Source organism: Chiloscyllium plagiosum, unplaced genomic scaffold (assembly GCF_037043375.1).
Source record: "Chiloscyllium plagiosum isolate Xiang-an unplaced genomic scaffold, Cpla_swu_hap1 HiC_scaffold_5, whole genome shotgun sequence".
In the NCBI taxonomy this organism is placed as follows: domain Eukaryota; kingdom Metazoa; phylum Chordata; class Chondrichthyes; order Orectolobiformes; family Hemiscylliidae; genus Chiloscyllium; species Chiloscyllium plagiosum.
Window position 1 is genome coordinate 6,333,768 of NW_028270143.1, and position 26,101 is coordinate 6,359,868.

The 26,101-nt window shown below is 54.6% G+C and overlaps 1 protein-coding gene across 1 annotated transcript in view; it reads right to left on the reverse strand.

Annotated features, from left to right (window-relative positions):
• chn2 (chimerin 2) overlaps positions 1 to 26,101 on the reverse strand; it is a 363,855-nt gene that overhangs the window by 147,398 nt on the left and 190,356 nt on the right. The window contains exon 2 of the mRNA XM_043689521.2: positions 19,102 to 19,140. Coding sequence (XP_043545456.1) covers positions 19,102 to 19,140 — 39 coding nt within the window. The remainder of the gene's footprint in view (positions 1 to 19,101; positions 19,141 to 26,101) is intronic.

Consider the following 26,101-nt stretch of genomic DNA (forward strand, 5'->3'; position numbering starts at 1 on the left):
ATATTTCCTCACCTATTGCCATTCGGATAATAATCTGCCAGACCATTTTTGCAACTGAAGTGGATGACTTCACATTTATCAACATTATACGTCATCCTCCATGCTCCTGCCCACTCACAACTCTCACTGAAACATCTCTGCATCCTACTCACAGCTCATTCTCCCATCCAGCTTTGCATTATCAGCAAACTTGGAAAATATTTCATTTAGTTGCCTCATCTAATTCATTAACATTATATTAACATATACTATAAATAGGTAGTGGTTTTAGCTGGGATCCGACTACTACTCAGAAAAAGACCTATTTGATTCTATGTTCCAGTACCTGTTTGCCAACCGTTCTCTATTCATATCAGTACATTACCCAAACTCCCATGTGTTTAATGTGCTTAACAATTTGATAAGATCGTGGTTAATATGATTATGGGCTCAATTGTGCTTTGCTGTCCACCCATTCTTTGACACCCATTCAATCAAGGATCTATCTACTTCTGATTTTTAAACAAAATCAGTGACCTCACCCTTTTGTAGCAAAGCAAATTTCATAGATCGACATCATGCATAAAAATTTCTCCTCATCTCAAGGTAAACGGGAGGTCACTTACTTTTAAACTACACCTCCTTTTCAGCATTAACCTGTCAACTTTACTCAGGATTTTACATGTTTCAGCAATTGAGGAATCACACACTTCTAAATCCCAATGGGTACAGGTCCAAACCGTCCAACCTTTCATCATAAGATCATCTCTTGAAAAGAGCAGGAGACAGGATGACCCAGTAACAGAATGCAGCACTTATCCATGTCAATCTGTGGTTTGTGAGTGGAGTGGGCTGACCATGATTTGAGAAAAAGATCACAAGAACACAGTTGGTTGATTAGTTGATGAGTATTTTTCTCGTTTATCTTTCAAAACTTGGGTAACTCTACAAATCATTATTTGTTATTCAGTGCAACTTACTATGTTGGAATTCCCTATTTAAGATAAGCCAATCAGGGTAAGAAAAACTTGCTTAAATAATAAGTACAAACTGGACATTAATTAAAATGCAAACAAAAATAATTAATTAAACACGATGAAAGTGGCAGGACAGGAAATGTGTAAAGCTGCTGAACGTGGGGGTTCATGGATATTCCTGTGACCCATGGCGAACACAGACAGTTGTGCCTGTGTCTGGAGGAATTTCAGCTCTTAGTCACTGAGCTGGAGGCCAAGCTGAAGGGACTGTGACAAATCAGCGATGGGGAATGTTACCAGGACACATTGTTTCAAGAGATCGTCACACCCCTTGGAGTAGGGTACTCTGTTTTGTTCCATGATCAGGCGCAGAACATAATGACTGGCAGTTAGGTAGGTACGAAGTGGAAGAGAATCAGCCCTTGCAACTGTGCCACAGGTTCGAGGTTCTGGTGACCTGTACAGATGAAAGCAGAACAATGCAGGGTGGATGATCAAAGTGGCCATGGCACAGTTGTACAGGAAGCCATTCAAGAAGTTTATTAGAAATGTAGTGCAGCACAGACAGTATATTGCTGGAGATAGACACAATCCTCTTTTGCTGGGAACAAGAGTCCAGACATTTATGTTGCCTGTTTGAGTGGGACTGGGAAGTGCAATGGGAAAGGGAGGATCTAATTGTCATTAATCCATGTAGATACCAATGACATTGATAAGAGGTTCTGCTTAGAGAGTGTAGCAGCCTGGGGGCAAAATTAAAAAGATCATCAAATCTAATGATCTCTAGATTGGTAACTGAACCACAAACATTTTGGAGGAGGGTAAATAAGATTAGAGAGTGAAATTAGTGTCTCAAAAGCTGGTGTGGGAGAAATGAGTCTCAATTCCTTTGAAATTAACACTAGTACTGAAGCAAGTGGAAGCTGTACTGTTAGGATACTTTGAACTGTTATTAGCTCTAACTTATCCTGATTGCAATTGTTTTAAGTTCCTCTCTTTCTTTCACCCCTTGATTTACAAATATTTCTGAACTGTTATTGGTGCCTTCTAATGTTTCTGCCAATGCAGAAACACACTTAAGAAGTCAAACGTGGAAATAGTTCTAAGCACCTTATTGGTAACAATATTGAAGGAGGAGGCTACATGGTAAAACAAATGGTTGTCTAAGAAAAGCACTGCAATTATCATGAGAGACTTTAATCTAAATATAGATTGGACAGATCAGCGAGACTGGAGGATGAGGTCATAATGTGTTTGTGATAGTTTCTTAGAGCAATATATTCTAGAGCCATCCAGATTTGAAGCTAAGTTGGATGTGCCAATGTGTAATGAGACAGGTTTAATTCATGACATCATTGTAAAGGAACATTGAAAAGCAGTGATAATGACATGGTTAAATTTGGCTTAAGGAAAGGAGTGGGCCTCAGACAAGTGAATTATACTTGGCAGTGTTTGTTGACAATTGGGGTTTATGCCTCCTTTTCTGTGTTATTCTTGGCTGCTTTTTAAGCTCTGTCATTCTCCTAACTAATTTTTATAGAATCATATGAGTTTACTTTTGATACGGTACTCAACATTCTTAATTAGTCGTGGAAGTGGGAGTGGGGGAATGGGGGGGGTGGGTGGAGGAGGAAGGAGGGTGAGGTTAGGGGAAGGGCAGGAGGGAGAGGGGGCTGGAGGGAAAGAGGGGGCTGAGTGGGCGGGTGGAGGGTGGAGGAGGGAGGGGAAGGAGGAGTTATGAAGGAAGAGGAGGGGAAGAATGGGGGAGGGGCATGATTGAGGAGGGGAAGGAGGAGGAGAGGGAAGAAGGGCATCGGGGCTGGGGGGGGTGAGAGGGGAAGGGGGGGTGAGAAGGGAAGGGGGGGCGAGAGGGGAAGGGGGGGGGCGAGAGGGGAAGGGGGGGCGAGAGGGGAAGGGGGAGCGAGAGGGGAAGGGGGAGCGAGAGGGGAAGGGGGAGCGAGAGGGGAAGGGGGAGCGAGAGGGGAAGGGGGAGCGAGAGGGGAAGGGGGAGCGAGAGGGGAAGGGGGAGCGAGAGGGGAAGGGGGAGCGAGAGGGGAAGGGGGAGCGAGAGGGGAAGAGGGGGGCAAGAGGGGAAGGGGGGCAAGAGGGGAAGGGGGGCAAGAGGGGAAGGGGGGGCAAGAGGGGAAGGGGGGGCAAGAGGGGAAGGGGGGGCGAGAGGGGAAGGGGGGCGAGAGGGGAAGGGGGGGCGAGAGGGGAAGGGGGGGGCGAGAGGGGAAGGGGGGGGCGAGAGGGGAAGGGGGGGCGAGAGGGGAAGGGGGGGCGAGAGGGAAGGGGGGGCGAGAGGGGAAAGGGGTTGCGAGAGGGGAAGGGGGGTGGCGAGAGGGGAAGGGGGGGCGAGAGGGGAAGGGGGGCGAGAGGGGAAGGGGGGGCGAGAGGGGAAGGGGGAGCGAGAGGGGCAAGGGGGAGCGAGAGGGGCAAGGGGGGGCGAGAGGGGAAGGGGGGGCGAGAGGGGAAGGGGGGGCGAGAGGGGAAGGGGGGGCGAGAGGGGAAGGGGGGGCGATAGGGGAAGAGGGGGCGAGAGGGAAGAGGGGCGAGAGGGGAAGAGGGGCGAGAGGGGAAGAGGGGCGAGAGGGGAAGAGGGGGCGAGAGGGGAAGAGGGGCGAGAGGGGAAGGGGGGGCGAGAGGGGAAGGGGGGGGCGAGAGGGGAAGCGAGAGGGGAAGGGGGGGCGAGAGGGGAAGGGGGAGCGAGAGGGGAAGGGGGAGCGAGAGGGGAAGGGGGAGCGAGAGGGGAAGGGGGGAGCGAGAGGGGAAGGGGGAGCGAGAGGGGAAGGGGGGAGCGAGAGTGGAAGGGGGGGAGCGAGAGTGGAAGGGGGAGCGGGGGGGGGCGGGGGGGAGCGAGAGGGGAAGGGGGGGCGAGAGGGGGCGAGAGGGGAAGAGGGGGCGAGAGGGGAAGAAAGGGTGAGAGGGGAAGAGGGGGGCGAGAGGGGGCGAGAGGGGAAGAGGGGGCGAGAGGGGAAGAAAGGGTGAGAGGGGAAGAAGGGGCGAGAGGGAAGAGGGGGCGAAAGGAGAAGAGGGGGCGAGAGGGGAAGAGGGGGCGAGAGGGGATGGGGGGGTGAGAGGGGAAGGGGGGGCGAGAGGGGAAGGGGGGGCGAGAGGGGAAGGGGGGGCGAGAGGGGAAGGGGGGCTAGAGGGGAAGGGGGGGCGAGAGGGGAAGGGGGGGGCGAGAGGGGAAGGGGGGGCGAGAGGGGAAGGGGGGGCGAGAGGGGAAGGGGGGGCGAGAGGGGGAAGGGGAGGCGAGAGGGGAAGGGGGGGGCGAGAGGGGAAGGGGGGGGCGAGAGGGGAAGGGGGGGCGAGAGGGGAAGAGGGGGCGAGAGGGGAAGAGGGGGCGAGAGGGGAAAGGGGGCGAGAGGGGAAGAGGGGCGAGAGGGGAAGAGGGGGCGTGAGGGGAAGAGGGGCGAGAGGGGAAGAGGGGGCGAGAGGGGAAGAGGGGGCGAGAGGGGAAGAGGGGCGAGAGGGGAAGAGGGGGCGAGAGGGGAAGAGGGGGCGAGAGGGGAAGAGGGGGCGAGAGGGGAAGAGGGGGCGAGGGGAAGGGGGGGCGAGAGGGGAAGAGGGGGCGAGAGGGAAGGGGGAGCGAGAGGGAAGGGGGAGCGAGAGGGGAAGGGGGAGCGAGAGGGGAAGGGGAGCGAGAGGGGAAGGGGGAGCGAGAGGGGAAGGGGGAGCGAGAGGGGAAGAGGGGGGCAAGAGGGGAAGGGGGGCAAGAGGGGAGGGGGGGCAAGAAGGGAAGGGGGGGCAAGAGGGGAAGGGGGGGCGAGAGGGAAGGGGGGCGAGAGGGGAAGGGGGGGGGCGAGAGGGGAAGGGGGGGCGAGAGGGGAAGGGGGGGCGAGAGGGAAGGGGGGGCGAGAGGGGAAGGGGGTGGCGAGAGGGGAAGGGGGTGGCGAGAGGGGAAGGGGGGGCGAGAGGGGAAGGGGGGCGAGAGGGGAAGGGGGGGCGAGAGGGGAAGTGGGAGCGAGAGGGGCAAGGGGGAGCGAGAGGGGCAAGGGGGGGCGAGAGGGGAAGGGGGGGGCGAGAGGGGAAGGGGGGGCGAGAGGGGAAGGGGGGGGCGATAGGGGAAGAGGGGGCGAGAGGGGAAGAGGGGGCGAGAGGGGAAGAGGGGGCGAGAGGGGAAGGGGGGGGCGAGAGGGGAAGCGAGAGGGGAAGGGGGGGCGAGAGGGGAAGGGGGAGCGAGAGGGGAAGGGGGAGCGAGAGGGGAAGGGGGGAGCGAGAGGGGAAGGGGGGAGCGAGAGGGGAAGGGGGGAGCGAGAGGGGAAGGGGGGGAGCGAGAGGGGAAGGGGGGAGCGAGAGTGGAAGGGGGGAGCGAGAGTGGAAGGGGGGAGCGAGGGGGGGGAGCGAGAGGGGAAGGGGGGGGCGAGAGGGGGCGAGAGGGGAAGAGGGGGCGAGAGGGGAAGAAAGGGTGAGAGGGGAAGAGGGGGCGAGAGGGGGCGAGAGGGGAAGAGGGGGCGAGAGGGGAAGAAAGGGTGAGAGGGGAAGAAGGGGCGAGAGGGGAAGAGGGGGCGAAAGGGGAAGAGGGGGCGAGAGGGGAAGAGGGGGCGAGAGGGGATGGGGGGTGAGAGGGGAAGGGGGGGCGAGAGGGGAAGGGGGGGCGAGAGGGGAAGGGGGGGCGAGAGGGGAAGGGGAGGCGAGAGGGGAAGGGGGGGGCGAGAGGGGAAGGGGGGGGCGAGAGGGGAAGGGGGGGGCGAGAGGGGAAGGGGGGGCGAGAGGGGAAGGGGGGGCGAGAGGGGAAGGGGGGGCGAGAGGGGAAGGGGGGGGCGAGAGGGGAAGGGGGGGCGAGAGGGGAAGGGGGGGGCGAGAGGGGAAGGGGGGCGAGAGGTGAAGGGGGGCGAGAGGGGAAGGGAGGCGAGAGGGGAAGGGGGGGGCGAGAGGGGAAGGGGGTGCGAGCGGGGAAGGGGGGGCGAGAGGGGAAGGGGGGGCGAGGGGAAGGGGGGGCGAGAGGGGAAGGGGGGGCGAGAGGGGAAGGGGGGCGAGAGGGAAAGGGGGGGGCGAGAGGGGAAGAGGGGGCGAGAGGGGAAGAGGGGGCGAGAGGGGAAGAGGGGGCGAGAGGGGAAGAGGGGGCGAGAGGGGGAGGGGGCGAGAGGGGGAGGGGGCGAGAGGGGAAGAGGGGGCGAGAGGGGAAGAGGGGGCGAGAGGGGAAGAGGGGGCGAGAGGGGAAGAGGGGGCGAGAGGGGAAGAGGGGGCGAGAGGGGAAGAGGGGGCGAGGGGAAGGGGGGGCGAGAGGGGAAGAGGGGGCGAGAGGGGAAGAGGGGGCGAGAGGGGAAGGGGGGGTGAGAGGGGAAGAGGGGGCGAGAGGGGAAGAGGGGGCGAGAGGGGAAGAGGGGGCGAGAGGGGAAGAGGGGGCGAGAGGGGAAGGGGGGGCGAGAGGGGAAGGGGGGGCGAGAGGGGAAGGGGGAGCGAGAGGGGAAGGGGGAGCGAGAGGGGAAGGGGGAGCGAGAGGGGAAGAGGGGGGCGAGAGGGGAAGAGTGGGCGAGAGGGGAAGGGGGGGGCGAGAGGGGAAGGGGGGGCGAGAGGGGAAGGGGGGCGAGAGGGGAAGGGGGAGCGAGAGGGGAAGCGGGAGCGAGAGGAGAAGGGGGGGCGAGAGGGGAAGTGGGGAGCGAGAGGAGAAGGGGGGAGCGAGAGGAGAATGGGAGAGCGAGAGGAGAAGGGGGGAGCGAGAGGAGAAGGGGGGAGCGAGAGGAGAAGGGGGGGAGCGAGAGGTGAAGGGGGGAGCGAGAGGAGAAGGGGGGAGCGAGAGGAGAAATGGGGAGCAAGAGGAGAAGGGGGGAACGAGAGTGGAAAGGGGAGCGAGAGGGGAAGGGGGACGAATGGGGAAGGAGGGCGAGAGGGGAAGGGGGACGAGAGGGGAAGGGGGTGCGAGAGGGGAATGGGGTGCGAGAGGGGAAGGGGGAGCGAGAGTGGAAGGGGGGAGGGAGAATGGAAGGGGGGAGCGAGAATGGAAGGGGGGAGCGAGAGGGGAAGGGGGGAGCGAGAGGGGAAGGGGGGAGCGAGAGGGGAAGGGGGGAGCGAGAGGGGAAGGGGGAGCGAGAATGGAAAGGGGGAGCGAGAATGGAAAGGGGGAGCGAGAATGGAAGGGGGAGCGAGAATGGAAGGGGGAGCGAGAATGGAAGGGGGGAGCGAGAATGGAAGGGGGGAGCGAGAATGGAAGGGGGGAGCGAGAGGGGAAGGGGGGAGCGAGAGGGGAAGGGAGGAGCGAGAGGGGAAGGGGGGAGCGAGAGGGGAAGGGGGGAGCGAGAGGGGAAGGGGGGAGCGAGAGGGGAAGGGGGAAGCGAGAGGGGAAGGGGGAAGCGAGAGGAGCGGGGGAGCGAGAGGGGCAGGGGGAGCGAGAATGGAAAGGGGGAGCGAGAATGGAAGGGGGGAGCGAGAATGGAAGGGGGGAGCGAGCGGGGAAGGGGGGAGCTAGAGGGGAAGGGGGGAGCGAGAGGGGAAGGGGGAGCGAGAGGGGAAGGGGGAGCGAGAGGGGAAGGGGGAGCGAGAGGGGAAGGGGGAGCGAGAGGGGAAGGGGGAGCGAGAGGGGAAGGGGGAGCGAGAGGGGAAGGGGGAGCGAGAGGGGAAGAGGGGGGCGAGAGGGGAAGAGGGGGCGAGAGGGGAAGAGGGGGCGAGAGGGGAAGAGGGGGCGAGAGGGGAAGAGGGGGCGAGAGGGGAAGAGGGGGCGAGAGGGGAAGAGGGGGCGAGAGGGGAAGGGGGGGCGAGTGGGGAAGGGGGGGCGAGTGGGGAAGGGGGGGCGAGAGGGGAAGGGGGTGCGAGAGGGGAAGGGGGTGCGAGAGGGGAAGGGGGTGCGAGAGGGGAAGGGGGTGCGAGAGGGGAAGGGGGTGCGAGAGGGGAAGGGGGTGCGAGAGGGGAAGGGGGGGCGAGAGGGGAGGGGGGGGCGAGAGGGGAAGGGGGGGGCGAGAGGGGAAGGGTGGGGCGAGAGGGGAAGGGGGGGCGAGAGGGGAAGGGGGGGCGAGAGGGGAAGGGGGGCGAGAGGGGAAGGGGGAGCGAGAGGGGAAGAGGGGGCGTGAGGGGAAGAGGGGGCGAGAGGGGAAGAGGGGGCGAGAGGGGAAGAGGGGGCGAGAGGGGAAGAGGGGGCGAGAGGGGAAGAGGGGGCGAGGGGAAGGGGGGGCGAGAGGGGAAGAGGGGGCGAGAGGGGAAGGAGGGGCGAGAGGGGAAGAGGGGGCGAGAGGGGAAGAGGGGGCGAGAGGGGAAGAGGGGGCGAGAGGGGAAGAGGGGGCGAGAGGGGAAGAGGGGGCGAGGGGAAGAGGGGCGAGAGGGGAAGGGGGGGCGAGAGGGGAAGGGGGAGCAAGAGGGGAAGGGGGAGCGAGAGGGGAAGGAGGAGCGAGAGGGGAAGAGGGGGGCGAGAGGGGAAGAGTGGGCGAGAGGGGAAGGGGGGGGCGAGAAGGGAAGGGGGGGCGAGAGGGGAAGGGGGGCGAGAGGGGAAGGGGGAGCGAGAGGGGAAGCGGGAGCGAGAGGGGAAGATGGAGCGAGAGGTGCAGGGGAGAGCGAGAGGAGAAGGGGGGGCGAGAGGGGAAGGGGGGAGCGAGAGGAGAAGGGGGGAGCGAGAGGAGAATGGGAGAGCGAGAGGAGAAGGGGGGAGCGAGAGGAGAAGGGGGGAGCGAGAGGAGAAGGGGGGAGCGAGAGGAGAAGGGGGGAGCGAGAGGAGAAATGGGGAGCAAGAGGAGAAGGGGGGAACGAGAGTGGAAAGGGGAGCGAGAGGGGAAGGGGGACGAATGGGGAAGGAGGGCGAGAGGGGAAGGGGGACGAGAGGGGAAGGGGGTGCGAGAGGGGAATGGGGTGCGAGAGGGGAAGGGGGAGCGAGAGTGGAAGGGGGGAGGGAGAATGGAAGGGGGGAGCGAGAATGGAAGGGGGTTGCGAGAGGGGAAGGGGGGAGCGAGAGGGGAAGGGGGGAGCGAGAGGGGAAGGGGGGAGCGAGAGGGGAAGGGGGAGCGAGAATGGAAAGGGGGAGCGAGAATGGAAAGGGGGAGCGAGAATGGAAAGGGGGAGCGAGAATGGAAGGGGGAGCGAGAATGGAAGGGGGGAGCGAGAATGGAAGGGGGGAGCGAGAATGGAAGGGGGGAGCGAGAGGGGAAGGGGGGAGCGAGGGGGAAGGGGGGAGCGAGAGGGGAAGGGGGGAGCGAGAGGGGAAGGGGGGAGCGAGAGGGGAAGGGGGGAGCGAGAGGGGAAGGGGGAGCGAGAGGGGAAGGGGGGAGCGAGAGGGGAAGGGGGAGCGAGAGGGGCAGGGAGAGCGAGAATGGAAGGGGGGAGCGAGAATGGAAGGGGGGAGCGAGAATGGAAGGGGGGAGCGAGAGGGGAAGGGAGGAGCGAGAGGGGAAGGGGGGAGCGAGAGGGGAAGATGGGAGCGAGAGGGAAAGGGGGAGCGAGAGGGGCAGGGGGAGCGAGAATGGAAAGGGGGAGCGAGAATGGAAGGGGGGAGCGAGAGGGGAAGGGAGGAGCGAGAGGGGAAGGGAGGAGCGAGAGGGGAAGGGGGGAGCGAGAGGGGAAGGGGGAAGCGAGAGGGGAAGGGGGAGCGAGAGGGGCAGGGGGAGCGAGAATGGAAAGGGGGAGCGAGAATGGAAGGGGGGAGCGAGAATGGAAGGGGGGAGCGAGCGGGGAAGGGGGGAGCTAGAGGGGAAGGGGGGAGCGAGAGGGGAAGGGGGGAGCGAGAGGGGAAGGGGGAGCGAGAGGGGAAGGGGGAGCGAGAGGGGAAGGGGGAGCGAGAGGGGAAGGGGGAGCGAGAATGGAAGGGGGAGCGAGAGGGGAAGAGGGGGGCGAGAGGGGAAGAGGGGGCGAGAGGGGAAGAGGGGGCGAGAGGGGAAGAGGGGGCGAGAGGGGAAGAGGGGGCGAGAGGGGAAGAGGGGGCGAGAGGGGAAGAGGGGGCGAGAGGGGAAGAGGGGGCGAGAGGGGAAGAGGGGGCGAGAGGGGAAGGGGGGGCGAGTGGGGAAGGGGGGGCGAGTGGGGAAGGGGGGCGAGTGGGGAAGGGGGGGCGAGAGGGGAAGGGGATGCGAGAGGGGAAGGGGGTGCGAGAGGGGAAGGGGGTGCGAGAGGGGAAGGGGGTGCGAGAGGGGAAGGGGGTGCGAGAGGGGAAGGGGGTGCGAGAGGGGAAGGGGGGGGTGAGAGGGGAAGGGGGTGCGAGAGGGGAAGGGGGTGCGAGAGGGGAAGGGGGTGCGAGAGGGGAGGGGGGGCGAGAGGGGAAGGGGGGGGGCGAGAGGGGAAGGGGGGGCGAGTGGGGAAGGGGGGGGCGAGTGGGGAAGGGGGGCGAGTGGGGAAGGGGGGGCGAGAGGGGAAGGGGATGCGAGAGGGGAAGGGGGTGCGAGAGGGGAAGGGGGTGCGAGAGGGGAAGGGGGTGCGAGAGGGGAAGGGGGTGCGAGAGGGGAAGGGGGTGCGAGAGGGGAAGGGGGGGGTGAGAGGGGAAGGGGGTGCGAGAGGGGAAGGGGGTGCGAGAGGGGAAGGGGGTGCGAGAGGGGAGGGGGGGCGAGAGGGGAAGGGGGGGGCGAGAGGGGAAGGGTGGGGCGAGAGGGGAAGGGGGGGGCGAGAGGGGAAGGGGGGGCGAGAGGGGAAGGGGGGGCGAGAGGGGAAGGGGGGGGCGAGAGGGGAAGGGGGGGAGGGGAAGGGGGGGAGGGGAAGGGGGGCGATAGGGGCAGGGGGGCGAGAGGGGAAGGGGGGCGAGAGGGGAAGGGGGGGGGGCGAGAGGGGAAGGGGGGGTGAGAGGGGAAGGGGGGGTGAGAGGGGAAGGGGGGGCGAGAGGGGAAGGGGGGGGCGAGAGGGGAAGGGGGGGGCGAGAGGGGAAGGGGGGGGCGAGAGGGGAAGGGGGGGCGAGAGGGGAAGGGGGGCGAGAGGGGAAGGGGGGGGCGAGAGGGGAAGGGGGGGAGGGGAAGGGGGGCGAGAGGGGCAGGGGGGCGAGAGGGGAAGGGGGGCGAGAGGGGAAGGGGGGGGGGCGAGAGGGGAAGGGGGGGGGGCGAGAGGGGAAGGGGGGGTGAGAGGGGAAGGGGGGGTGAGAGGGGAAGGGGGGGCGAGAGGGGAAGGGGGGGGCGAGAGGGGAAGGGGGGGGCGAGAGGGGAAGGGGGGGGCGAGAGGGGAAGGGGGGGCGAGAGGGGAAGGGGGGGCGAGAGGGGAAGAGGGGGCGTGAGGGGAAGAGGGGGCGAGAGGGGAAGAGGGGGCGAGAGGGGAAGAGGGGGCGAGAGGGGAAGAGGGGGCGAGAGGGGAAGAGGGGGCGAGAGGGGAAGAGGGGGCGAGGGGAAGGGGGGGCGAGAGGGGAAGAGGGGGCGAGAGGGGAAGGGGGGGCGAGAGGGGAAGAGGGGGCGAGAGGGGAAGAGGGGGCGAGAGGGGAAGAGGGGGCGAGAGGGGAAGAGGGGGCGAGAGGGGAAGAGGGGGCGAGAGGGGATGGGGGGGCGAGAGGGGATGGGGGGGGCGAGAGGGGAAGGGGGAGCGAGAGGGGAAGGGGGAGCGAGAGGGGAAGAGGGGGGCGAGAGGGGAAGAGTGGGCGAGAGGGGAAGGGGGGGGCGAGAAGGGAAGGGGGGGCGAGAGGGGAAGGGGGGCGAGAGGGGAAGGGGGAGCGAGAGGGGAAGCGGGAGCGAGAGGGGAAGATGGAGCGAGAGGTGCAGGGGAGAGCGAGAGGAGAAGGGGGGGCGAGAGGGGAAGGGGGGAGCGAGAGGAGAAGGGGGGAGCGAGAGGAGAATGGGAGAGCGAGAGGAGAAGGGGGGAGCGAGAGGAGAAGGGGGGAGCGAGAGGAGAAGGGGGGAGCGAGAGGAGAAGGGGGGAGCGAGAGGAGAAGGGGGGAGCGAGAGGAGAAATGGGGAGCAAGAGGAGAAGGGGGGAACGAGAGTGGAAAGGGGAGCGAGAGGGGAAGGGGGACGAATGGGGAAGGAGGGCGAGAGGGGAAGGGGGACGAGAGGGGAAGGGGGTGCGAGAGGGGAATGGGGTGCGAGAGGGGAAGGGGGAGCGAGAGTGGAAGGGGGGAGGGAGAATGGAAGGGGGGAGCGAGAATGGAAGGGGGGAGCGAGTGGGGAAGGGGGGAGCGAGAGGGGAAGGGGGGAGCGAGAGGGGAAGGGGGGAGCGAGAGGGGAAGGGGGAGCGAGAATGGAAAGGGGGAGCGAGAATGGAAAGGGGGAGCGAGAATGGAAAGGGGGAGCGAGAATGGAAGGGGGAGCGAGAATGGAAGGGGGGAGCGAGAATGGAAGGGGGGAGCGAGAGGGGAAGGGGGGAGCGAGAGGGGAAGGGGGGAGCGAGAGGGGAAGGGGGGAGCGAGAGGGGAAGGGGGGAGCGAGAGGGGAAGGGGGGAGCGAGAGGGGAAGGGGGGAGCGAGAGGGGAAGGGGGGAGCGAGAGGGGAAGGGGGGAGCGAGAGGGGAAGGGGGAGCGAGAGGGGCAGGGAGAGCGAGAATGGAAGGGGGGAGCGAGAATGGAAGGGGGGAGCGAGAATGGAAGGGGGGAGCGAGAGGGGAAGGGAGGAGCGAGAGGGGAAGGGGGGAGCGAGAGGGGAAGATGGGAGCGAGAGGGAAAGGGGGAGCGAGAGGGGCAGGGGGAGCGAGAATGGAAAGGGGGAGCGAGAATGGAAGGGGGGAGCGAGAATGGAAGGGGGGAGCGAGAGGGGAAGGGAGGAGCGAGAGGGGAAGGGGGGAGCGAGAGGGGAAGGGGGGAGCGAGAGGGGAAGGGGGAAGCGAGAGGGGAAGGGGGAGCGAGAGGGGCAGGGGGAGCGAGAATGGAAAGGGGGAGCGAGAATGGAAGGGGGGAGCGAGAATGGAAGGGGGGAGCGAGCGGGGAAGGGGGGAGCTAGAGGGGAAGGGGGGAGCGAGAGGGGAAGGGGGAGCGAGAGGGGAAGGGGGAGCGAGAGGGGAAGGGGGAGCGAGAGGGGAAGGGGGAGCGAGAGGGGAAGGGGGAGCGAGAGGGGAAGGGGGAGCGAGAGGGGAAGAGGGGGGCGAGAGGGGAAGAGGGGGCGAGAGGGGAAGAGGGGGCGAGAGGGGAAGAGGGGGCGAGAGGGGAAGGGGGGCGAGAGGGGAAGAGGGGGCGAGAGGGGAAGGGGGGGCGAGTGGGGAAGGGGGGGCGAGTGGGGAAGGGGGGGCGAGAGGGGAAGGGGGTGCGAGAGGGGAAGGGGGTGCGAGAGGGGAAGGGGGTGCGAGAGGGGAAGGGGGGGGTGAGAGGGGAAGTGGGTGCGAGAGGGGAAGGGGGTGCGAGAGGGGAAGGGGGTGCGAGAGGGGAGGGGGGGGCGAGAGGGGAAGGGGGGGGCGAGAGGGGAAGGGTGGGGCGAGAGGGGAAGGGGGGGGCGAGAGGGGAAGGGGGGGCGAGAGGGGAAGGGGGGGCGAGAGGGGAAGGGGGGGGCGAGAGGGGAAGGGGGGGAGGGGAAGGGGGGCGAGAGGGGCAGGGGGGCGAGAGGGGAAGGGGGGCGAGAGGGGAAGGGGGGGGCGAGAGGGGAAGGGGGGGGCGAGAGGGGAAGGGGGGGTGAGAGGGGAAGGGGGGGTGAGAGGGGAAGGGGGGGCGAGAGGGGAAGGGGGGGGCGAGAGGGGAAGGGGGGGCGAGAGGGGAAGGGGGGGGCGAGAGGGGAAGGGGGGGCGAGAGGGGAAGGGGGGGGCGAGAGGGGAAGGGGGGGGCGAGAGGGGAAGGGGGGCGAGAGGGGAAGGGGGGGCGAGAGGGGAAGGGGGGCGAGAGGGGAAGGGGGGGCGAGAGGGGAAGGGGGGCGAGTGGGGAAGGGGGCGAGATGGGAATGGGGGGGGGCGAGTGGGGAAGGGGGCGAGGAGAATGGGGGGCGATAGGGGAAGGGGGGTGCGCGAGAGGGGTAGGGGGGCGTGCGAGAGGGGAAGACCAGTGTGGGGGGAGGCGAGGGAGCAAGGGGGGGCACAAGAGGGGAAGGGGGGCACACAAGAGAGGAAGGGGGCGCACGAGAGGGGAAGGGGGCGCACGAGAGGGGAAGGGGGGCACGCGAGAGGGGAACGCCAGTGGGGGGGCAGTGGGGAAGGAGGAGTTATGAAGGGGCGAGAGAGCTGGGGGGGAGTGTGAGAGGGGAAGGGGGGACGCGAGAAGGGAAGGGGGGCGCGAGAGGGGAAGGGGGGGCACGAGAGGGGAAGGGGGGGCGCGAGAGGGAAAGGGGGGGCGCGAGAGGGGAAGGGAGGGGCGCGAGAGGGGAAGGGGGGGGCGCGAGAGGGGAAGGGGGGGCGCGAGAGGGGAAGGGAGGCAATCTAGGAGATGGCACAGGGAGACAAGGCAGGTCATGGACCAGGCGTCTCTCCTCTCCTCACAATTCCCTCCATGTACATCCTGACTCTCTGTTGCCGAATCCTGGTTCAGAAGTGTGTGCAATATGCATGCGCAGTGCTGTACTTGCGGTACCTGTACACTCAATGTAATGACATTGTGTCTGGACTCTTGCACAGATGCATTTCTCAATTGGTGCACAGGCATAGTCGTCTGCTTTTGAGTAGGAGAAAGTCAGGACTTGCAGACGCTGGAGAGTCAGAGTTTAAAAGGGTTGCACTGGAAAAGCATAGCAGGTCAAGCAGCATCTGAGAAACAGGGGAATTGACATTTCAGGCATAAACCCCAATTGTCAACAAACACTGCCAAGTATAATTCACTTGTCTGAGGCCCACTCCTTTCCTTAAGCCAAATTTAACCATGTCATTATCACTGCTTTTCAATGTTCCTTTACAATGATGTCATGAATTAAACCTGTCTCGTTACACATTGGCACATCCAACTTAGCTTCAAATCTGGATGGCTCTAGAATATATTGCTCTAAGAAACTATCACAAACACATTATGACCTCATCCTCCAGTCTAGCTGATCTGTCCAATCTATATTTAGATTAAAGTCACTCATGATAATTGCAGTGCTTTTCTTAGACAACCATTTGTTTTACCATGTTGCCTCCTCCTTCAATATTGTTACCAATAAGGTGCTTAGAACTATTTCCACATTTGACTTACTTTTGCTGCTTCTAATCCCCACCCAAACTAAGTCACATCTCACTAGTATAATGAAACCATCCTTAAGTAAAACAGCAACCTCACCACACTTTCATAGCATTGCATTATTCCGGAATATCAATTATTCTTGAATATTCAGGTCCCAAGAGACGTCACCTGACAACAATGTCACTGTAATAGCGATCAGATTAGATGCATTTATTTTCATTTAAGCAAAGGAGCATCTTTAGTTGTCATCTTAACAATATTTGAAGAACTGGGCCTCAACTACAAGTGTACCGAAGTTTGTACACGCAGTTCCTCCCTGCCATTCTCTGATTGTCATTATCTTTATTGCTCCAGTTAATTGACATAGCACCTGGTTCATCATTCGGTAATTAAATAGTGAGCTGTAAAAGGTAAACAAGCTGATTATAAGGTGCAGTTATCGGAGTATTCATAAACTTGAACCTAAGAAAACAATTTAGATACATTTCTAATTCATGTCAAATCAGGAATAGTTTTGAACCATTACTACAACCTCCTAAAACTACTTCAATTCAAATCCTTATCTCTAACAGACAGTGAAGATTTCCATCACCTTTCAACTTGAAGTGAACCAGGATTGTGAGCTAAATGATAAGTGTTTACATCACTTGGTTCCTTGAACCTTAAATCTGTCAATGTTACTTGTGCTAAAGACCATCAGATGTAGAAGTGAACATGGACCATTCAGCCATTGAGTCGACTGCACCGTTCAGTGTGATCTTGGCTGATCTGAATCCTCAACCCCACTTTGTCTTTCCACATAACCCTTGATTTCCCTACGAATTCAAAATCTGTCCATATCATATCAGCCTTTAAAATACTCAATGGCCCAGTCTTGGCAGCCCTTCAGGGAAAGAATTCTACAGTAACACTATCTTCCAACAGAAGACATTCTTCATCATCTGTCTTAAACAATGCAACAATATTCTGAAATTGTGCCCTTTAGTCCTAGACTCTCCCACTAACCTCTCTTCAGCTTTCCTGTAAAGACCTCCAAGAATCTTCTATGTTTCAATTCAGTTGTCTCTCATTCTTTTAGATTCCAATGTGTGCAGCCTAACATACTCAATCTCTCCTCATAAGGTAGCGCCCCCATACCTGTTATCAGCTTCATGAACGTTCTCTGGATTGCCTCCAAAGCCAGTATAACTTTCCTGGTCTGACTATGCCTTGTATAGTTTTAGCAAAACTACCTTACTTCTATACTTAAAACTCAAAAAACTAAAATGATGATTCAAGGATGAGGATTCCCAAATCCATCTTGTAGCTTTCTGCAGTCTTTCTCCACTTAAATAATATCCAAATCCTCTGTTCTTCCTGTCAAAGTGCATAACCTCACAATTTCCCACATGATATTCTATCTGCCAAGTTTTTGCCCACTCTCTTAACCTGATAATAGATCCAACTGCAGACTCTTTGTGTCATCTACATCAATTGCCTTCCTATGTATTTTTGCAAACCCGTTATAGTACATTCACTTTCCTCACCCAAGTTGTGGCTGCAGCACTGAATGCCTTGGCACACCGTTAGTTTTACAGTCTGCCATCACGAATATCTACTGTTACCCAAACTCTTTCCCTTTCGTTAGTTAACCAATCCTCTACCTGTGCTAATATATCTCCAAAACCATGAGATATCATCTTATTAACTTGTCTAATGTGTGGTACCTTCTCAAACGGCTTCTGAAAATCCAAATATATTACATCCCCGGCTTCTTCTTTATCTATCCCAATTGCTATCTCCTCCAAACATTCCAGTAAGTTTGTCAAATAGGATTTCCTGTTGATGAAGCCTTGTTGACTCTTCTTGATCATGTTAAGTTTTTCTAATTGCTCTGCTATCACAGCCTTTATAATAGGCCCAAAATGTTTTCTCAACAACAGATTTTAAGCTAACTGGCCTATAGCCACTTGTTTTTTCGTCTCCCTCCCTTTTGAAATAAAGGTGTTATATTGGTGGTTTTCCAATCCACTGAGGCTATTCCAGGATCTAAGCATACCTGGAAGTTTATTACGAGCGTACCCTTATTTCTGTAACCACTTCCTTTAATATTCTAAGATGTATCCCAACACTTAGGGCATACAGTGACTCAGTGGTTAGCCCTGCTGGCTCACAGTACCAGGGACCCAGATTCGATTCCAGCCTTGGGACTGTCAATCGAAACCTGCATCTCAATTCTAAGTAACTAAAGACTTAATAGCAATCTAGGTTTGTTCAATACATCACACTAGGTATGACGCTTTGATCTTTTATTATAAATTCTATGTCCTACGATCCTGCCCCACTAGTTACCTGATGAAGGAACAGCACTTCAAAAGGTTGTACTTTCAAATAAACCTGTTGGATTATAACCTGGTGTTGTGCAATTTTTAACTTTGGAGTTTACACATTCTCTGTGTCTGTGTGGGTTTCCTCTGGGTGCTCTGGTTTCCTCTGACAGTCCAAAGGTGTGCAGGTTAGGTGGACTGGCCATTCAAAATTGCCCAGTGTCCAGGAATGTGTAGGTCAGAAGGATTAGCCATGGGAAATGCAGGATTATGTTTGGGGGGGGGGGAGAAAATGAGTCTGGGAGGGATGCTGTTCGGATGGTGGGTGTGTACCCAATGGGCCGAATGGCTTGCTTCCACACTGTAGGATTGGAGGGTACTATGATTCGACTATCATCCCAGGGGACATATTGGTCTTTATCCCATTTGTTTCCCCATCACTATTTCCCTCTCGTGATAAATCATTATATTTAATTCCTCTGTTCCTTTTGCCCACTACATATTTAGTAATTATGGGATGCTATCATTTTATTTTACTGTGAAAACTGAAGCAAAGTATTTATTCAACTCTTCTGCCATTTCCTGGTTCCCCTATTACTATTTCTTCAGCTCATTCTCCAAGAGGCTAACATTCACTTTGGCTTCTCTGTTCCTTTATGGAGATTTAAAGAAGCTCTTGCTGTCTGTTTTCATATTACTCAGATGTTTATTCTTTCCCATTTTATTGCTTCCCTGGTTGTGTTTGTTGGTTTCTAAAACTTTTCAAATCTTCTGACTTACCCCTTACCTTTGCCATATTGTATTTTTTTTTCTTTCAAGCCACTGAATTTGTGTTTTCATAATAAACTCCATGTAACATCTGTCCCCAAGCAATTTGCTGTAGAATTGAAGAGGAATTCACTGGTGAATAACAGGGTAGGAATTAGGGAGCAACGATGGAATACGAGAGGTGACAGAACACTGCCACAAACAAAGGAGCCTGTAAGACTGGTGGGAATGGTGCAGGTTGGATCATGAAGCTGGAGGGAACCATAGAGACAAATAGAAATAAAACTACAGAAACTCCTCCTATTGAGTATTCTGTGAAAAATGATGTGAAGTGAAGTAGTAGGTGGTGTCAGCAGCGAATCAAAATGGCAACATTAACAGTGCTGGAAGTTGCAAGAGGATTGGTGGCTAATCCACAAGGTGGATTTCAAATATCAAGGGAGCTCATGTAACAAACTGCTTTTGCTAGCAACTGGTAATGGTCACAGGCTTGCCTGCCTCTGTTCCCCTATATTTCCTTGCATTGGATGGATTCAAACATGACACCAGTTTTCATATTGTCCCCTTGTCCAAATCACAGTTTTCCCACTGGTCAGAAATGTGAAGTCTTGATTATGATTTTTGAAAGATGTTTTTGCATGATTTTGCATTTGGACTGAGAGTCATTTAGATAAATTAACAAGAAGGTGCTAAAATGTATTGATTCCCCCTTCACACCAGGAATCATTGTCACAAGGATGAATAGACCACAACTCATTGTAATGATGAGAGTGTAGAAATGAAGAAGGATATATTAAATAAAATTAAAGACAGTTGCTAATTTTAATTACTTCCATTTTATTGCCAGAACTCTGAAGTTGCCCAGTGATACAAATGTAATGAAATCAGACCAGCAGCAGCCTTCTGTTATGAATAATGTTGAAGTATAAACGGAGCATTACATTACCAAAACACCATTTCAGAAGAATTAATGGTCTTCTTACTGTCAAGCACATCTGTTAAATTTTCCTTAAGGACTTAATTAAAAGTAAAATTAAAGCCTACATTGCTAATCTGACATTAAAATGGAGGAGAAAATAATCAAATTGCTGATGCTATGTTAGTATGGATTAACATCAATGCATTGTTATAGCTTACTTCTGTATAGAAATCTGTATATGTTTCATGCAGATTCTAAACTTACAATAGGATTTCCATATCGGTGGTTGGTACTCTTCAGCATCTAGAAAACAAGAAGAAAGATTTGCTTGTTAAAAAGGTTAAAACACATTTTCTTCAAAATTCTCTGATTCCCTCATTACTTGTAAACCATATGCTTTATGCAAATATGCAATTTATATGCATTTCAAATATACTCCAACACCAAAAGCTAGGAGGACCCTCTGTGAAATCATCAAAATATATGAATATTTATAAGTATCCTACCAGGTAGATTAGCATTCTGTTAAAAATAGTATTTCATAGTATGATCAAAACGATACAAGAATAAAGTCAGAGTAGCAGGTGGATAAATGAGTTTAAGTTTTGCTATGATAAGAAACAAAATCTTAAATATTAGTAAATGTCTTGTCAGTATACTTTGCTTACATCTCTACATCTTACATTGGTAATATAATTGAAAGCTGACTCACTCTTGACAATCAAACTGAGATGATTCTCATCTTGCGCACAAGCACAATCATAATTTACTTTTAATCAACTTGTTTGGTCATGTCATGTCATACCTCTAGAGCAAGTGGAACTTGAACCCAGATATTCTGAGTAAAGTTAGGGGTGCTACCACTGTATAATGAGGTGCCTGCTTCTGGAAAATGTGTAAATAGATGCTTGGAAATATGGTACATTGGCTAGTATAGACACTGAAGCTACAAAGCTTGGCATTATTAGCACAGAAAATGAATGATATGGGCTCACTGGCCGCTGATGCTGAGCATAATTTCAGGTTTGCTCCTGGTGGTATGCATTTCCTGACGACAGCCTGCAAACCAGAATTAAGGTTTATGTTGTCCTTTGCAGAACCACAGGTATCTTCATATAATGGAACCTGCAGCAACTTGTAATACTACAGTTTCTGTCCAGCACAGAGTTCACTTGGACCATGTCCAGGACTTATGTGCAAAGCTGCATCTTTGATTCACATCCTCTCCAGTTTTTTTTAAAATTTGTTCACAGTATGTGGGTGTTGCTGGCTAAGTCCCAGTGGCGGATATGGAAGTGTTTATTTAGCTTTGAGAAGAAAAAGTGAAGTGTATTTTATCTTAATCTCAGTCACTTCTATGCTTTCATAGGCTCAGAATGCAGTTACACCACCAGGATGCATTCAAGTTTCTCTTACACATCATGTATAAATTCTCATAGTTCACAGATATATAAATGAAAATGAAATAAATTTGAAAATTTGTCAATCTTTATAGGTTTCTTAAACAGTCCATGTGAAATGTTATACCAAGCAAAGCAAACGTACATTTTTTGTTTTAAATTGTTTATCATTAAAACACAGGTAAGTTGAAGCAGTAGGCTGTTCAGCACCTTGAGCCTGTTCCAGCACTCTCAACCATAGTTAATCAGCCACCTCAAAGCCATGTTCCTGTGCTATCCCCATATCCCTCAATGTCATTACTAACTAGAAATCTTATCCATCTTTAATACCTGAACATCCACAGCCCTCTTGCGCCAGAGACGTCTAAGATTCACCACCCACCAAGTAAAGAAATTCATCCTTAGTTCAGTCCTAAATGGTTTGCCATTTATTCTGAGACTATGCCTTGGTTCTAGAGCCCCACGCCAGGGAAAACTTCTTTCTGCATACACTCAGTCCATCCCTTTCAGTAAGAACAAAGAAGACAGTAAAAGAGAGGGAGGTGTAGGCTGAGGTTGGAAACAGAAAAGGAGAGATCACCCTGTTAGGAGTTTTCTATTGGCTTCCGAATAGTTCCAGGGATGTAGAGGAAACGATAGCAAAGATTATTCTGCATAAGAGCGAGAGTAACATGGTAGTTGTTAAGGGGGACTTTAACTTTCCAAATGTTGACTGGAAATACGATAGTTCGAGTACTTTAGATGGGTCAGTTTTTGTCCAATGTGTGCAGAAGGGTTTCCTGACACAATATGTAGACAAACCAACAGGGGGTGAGGCCACATTGGATTTGATACTGGGTAATGAACCTGGCCAAGTGTTAGATTTGGAGGCGGTTGAGCACTTTGGTGATAGTGACCACAATTTAGTTATGTTTACTTTAGCAATGGAAAGGGAAAGGGATAGATACCGAAGGGCAAGAATTATAGCTGGGGGAAAGGCAATTATGATGTGTTTAGGCAAAGATTTGTGATGCACAGGCTGGGGAAGGAAACTGTAGGAGATGGGCACAGTTGAAATGTGGAGCTTATTCAAGGAACAGCTACAGTGTGTCCATGATAAGTATGTACCTGTCAGGCAGGGAGGAAGTGGTCAAGCGCAGGAGCTGCGGTTTATAAGGAAGTTGACGTGGTGTATATGGATTTCAGTAAGACATTGATAATGTTCCCCATTTAGGCTATTGCACAAAATACAGAGGCATGGGATTAAGGGTGATTTTGTGGTTTGGATCAGAAATTGGCTATTTGAAAGAAGACAGAAGGTCATTGTGATGAGAAATGTTCATCCTGGAGTTCAGTTACTAGTGGTGTACCACAAGGATCTGTTTTGGGGCTACTGCTGTTTGCCATTTTAATAAATGACCTAGATGAGGGTGTAGAAAGATGGGTTAGTAAATTTGCATATGACACTAAAGTCAGTGGAGTTGTGGATAGTGCCAAAGGTGTTACAGGTTATAGAAGGAATAGATAAGCTACAGAGCTGGGCTGAGAGGTGACAAATGGAGTTTAATGTGGAAAAATGTGAAGTGATTCACTTTGGAAGGAGTAACAGGAATAGAGAGTACCGGGCTAATGGTAAGATTCTTGGTAGTGTAGATAAGCAGAGAGATCTCAGTGTCCATGTACATAGGCCCCTGAAAGTTGTCACCCAGGTTGATAGGGTTGTTAAGAAGGCATACGGTGTGTTGGCTTTTATTGGTAGAGGGATTGAGTTTTGTTGCAGCTGTACAAAACTCCAGTGTGGCCACACTTGGAGTTTGCATACAATTCTGGTCACTACATTACAGGAAGGATGTGGCAGCTTTGGAAGGGTTCAGAGGAGATTTACGAGGATGTTGCCTAGTATGGAGGGGAAGGTCTTACAAGGAAAAGCTGAGGGACTTGAGGCTGTTTTTACTAGTGAGAAGAAGGTTGAGGGGTGACTTAATTGAGACATATAAGATAATCAGAGAGTTAGCTAGGATGGACAGTGAGATCCTTTTTCCTCAGATGGTGATGGTGAGCACGAAGGAATAAAGCTTTAAATTGAGGGGTGATAGATAAAGGACAGATGTCAGAGGTAGCTTCTTTACTCAGTGTTGAGAGTGTGGTACTGGAAAAGCACAGCAGGTCAGGCAGCATCTGAGAAGCAGGAGAATCGACATTTTGGGCTGAAGCCCATCATCAGGAATGAGGCTTGTGGGTTGGGGTTGAGAGATAAATTGGAGGGGGGTAAGGTTGGGGGGAGAAAGCTGGGAAGGCCATAGGTGGATGATGGTGAGGGAGAAGGTGATAGGTCAGAGGGGGCAGTGATGGACAAGTCCAGCAGGCGGTGCCAAGTTGGAGGCTTGGGACTGGGATAATGTGGGGAGAGGGGAAATGAGGACGCTGTTGAAATCCAACAAGATTTCAACATTCATTCCGGATGAAGGGCTTATGCCCGAAACATCAATTCTCCTGCTCCTCGGATGCTGTCTGACCGGCTGTGCTTTTCCAGCACTACACCCTCGACTCTGACCTCCAGCATCTGCAGTCCTCACTTTCCCCTAGCATCTTTAGAGTAGCAGGGTGTGGAACGCCCTGCCTGCAACAGTAGTAGACTCGCTAACTTTAAGGGCATTTAAATAGTCACTGGACAGGCATATGGATGAAAATGGAATAGTGTAGGTTAGGTGGGCTTCAGATTGGTTTCACAGGTCGGCACAACATCGAGGGCGAAAGAGCTTGTACTGTGCCGTAATGTTCTATGTTCTAATAGTTTAAATTTCTATGAGACTGTGTCTTATTCCTCTAAATTTCAGTAAGTACAGGCCCAGTCTCCACAAATCTCTCCTCATAGAATAATCCCACCATTCCAGTAATCAATCTGATAAATGTAGGCAGCACACCCACTGTGACAAATGTGCCCTTCCTTCAACGAGGAGGCACTCACCAGTGTTCTTTACAGACTAAGCAAGACTTCTTTGCCTTTCTACTCTATCTTCTTGCAACAAAGGCTGACACATTGTTTGCCTTCCAAATTGGTTAGTTTTCAGTGACTCACGAACAAGGACACCTAGGTCCATTTGAGCAACTGCATTTTCCATAAAGCTTCATTTAAGAAATACTACACACCTTTACTATTGACTCACACTTATCCATGTTACATTCCATCTGCTGTGCCACTAGCCACTCATTCAGTTTGTTTGAATTCCCTTGAAACTTATTTGTTACCTCCTTGCAACTCACATTCTCACCAGGTTTTGTATCATCAGCAAATTTGAAAATGTTACATTGACCCCATATCTAAATCATTAATATAGATTGTGAACAGCACTATTTTTGCAGTCCCTCAATGGTCACCTGTGAGTGACCCATTTATTCATACTTCCTGTTTGTTAAGCAATTCTCAAACCATGCTACTGTTTGGTCTTTTAACAAAGAAGCTGGTATTGTTTTTAATATATTTTTACTGAAAAAATAGATTTTTTAATATTACAAGTACAAAACAATTCAGAACAGTACAAAAAAAGCAATCCAAATAAAAAACATCCCCAACCTGCCCTCATGTACAAACGTATAAACATTTCCAAAAAAAATAGAATTAAAAAAATCCGGAACTGGCTATTTTACTAAATAAATAAATAACCAACAACAAACTAATAAATAGTATTAACTCAGCCCAGCTCATATGTTCACAGTTCCTCCTCCCTGGATATTGGACTCGTAAAACACAACCGTTACGGCTATATAAAAGCCCTTGTTAGTGTGGCAGATAAATCTGTGTCCAGGTATTCCAAAAATGGCTGCCATGTCTTATAGAAATTCTCAGTTTTGTGGTGTAGCATACTTGTGAGAAAATCCAGGAAATATGCTCCATAACAATTTTCCGCCAACCCGATAGGCCTGGGGGGTTTTTGGATATCCAACCTAGCAAGATTAATTAGATTAGATTACATTACAGATTAGATTTAGATTAGATTTTAGATTACATTACAGTGTGGAAACAGGCCCTTCGGCCCAACAAGTCCACACCACCCACCCATACCCCTTACCTAACACTATGGGCAATTTAGCATGGCCAATTCACCTGACCTGCACATCTTTTGGACTGTGGGAGGAAACCGGAGCACCCGGAGGAAACCCACACAGACACAGGGAGAATGTGCAAACTCCACACAGAGTCGCCTGAGACGGGAACTGAACCCGGGTCTCTGGTGCTGTGAGGCAGCAGTGCTAACCACTGTACCACCGTGCCGCCCAGAATGGCATTTTCTTGCACAGAACGTGAGAATGTTGAAAAGTTTTTTCTTATGCGCATCTGCAGGAAATAGAGTGGGCAGGCCCAAAAGGAGAGACATAGGGTCCTTATCCACTCTTACACCCAAAATCCTCTCCATTGCGCCCGACACAGCACTCTAATATGTTTGAAGCCTATCACAAGACCAAAGACAATGGGTAAGAGTGCCCGTGCAGACCTTGAACTTGGGACATGAAGTTACCTCTGGTTTAAATTTTGACAAACAGTCTGGAGCTAAATGGACCCTGTGGAGAATCTTCAACTGTAAAGCATAGGTCCTATTGCAAATTGATATCTTCCTTACATTCTCCCAAATATCCTCCCATCCCTCTGAGGAGACTTCAACACCCAGCTCTCTCTCCCACAACCTGCAGAGTCAATCAAACTCATCTGAGGTGGCACCCCCCAATTGATGATATAAAGTACCGACAGTGTACTCTTAGCATTTAGCACCCCCCCTCTCAATTTGGATTTGCAGGGCTCAGTCAAAAGTGAGGTCTTTTTTGAATAAAATCCGTAATTTGAAAAAAACAAAAGAGGTCTCTATTAGATAACTCCTACTTCCATTTTGGCCTGTACGGAAGTAGGCCTTCTCGGCTGCCTTCAACTGTGCTTCAAGGAAATGTTGCTGCTCACCCTTCTGCTGCTTCCTACTGGTGGAATCTGAAATAACTAACCCCCTAGCATAGACTTTGGCAGTTTCCCAGAGAACGGGTGAGCTATCAACCGAGCCTATGTTGATGTCTAGGAACGCCCAAAATTCCCTAGAGAATACTCGAGGATAAAGGGATCCATTGCCAGTACCTCGAACCCACTGTAACATCCTTAATCTTAACCAGCAGGTACACTGGATCATTAGATTAGATTAGATTACATTACATTACATTACAGTGTGGAAACAGGCCCTTCGGCCCAACAAGTCCACACCGACCCGCCGAAGCGCAACCCACCCATACCCCTACATTTACCCCTTACCTAACACTACGGGCAATTTAGTATGGCCAATTCACCTGACCTGCACTTTATTGGACTGTGGGAGGAAACCGGAGCACCCAGAGGAAACCCACGCAGACACAGGGAGAACGTGCAAACTCCACACAGTCAGTCGCCTGAGGCGGGAATTGAACCCGGGTCTCTGGCGCTGTGAGGCAGCAGTGCTAACCACTGTGCCACCGTGCCGCCCACGATCAGAGACAGTAATATTACTGATCGTACAAGAAACCACTAAATCTAAGATTTCCACAGGGGTCAGATAAAGAAATCAATCCTGGTGTGACATCTGTGTGGATTGGAGAAAAACGTAAAATGCCTACCTGTAGGATGGAGACGCCTCCAGACATTCACTAACCCTAACTCCCCACACAGACCCACTAACTGTTTAGTTTGTACAGAGGGTATCAAGGGACCTTCTGGCAACCTGTCTACTGTGGGATCCATTAGATAGTTAAAACCTTCCCTTATAATGAGGTGCCGGGACTCAAGACTCATCAGTTTAGAACAAGTGTCTACCAACAATTTAAGGTAATGAGCTGGAGGGCAATAAACATTTAAAACACCATATTCTTCCCCA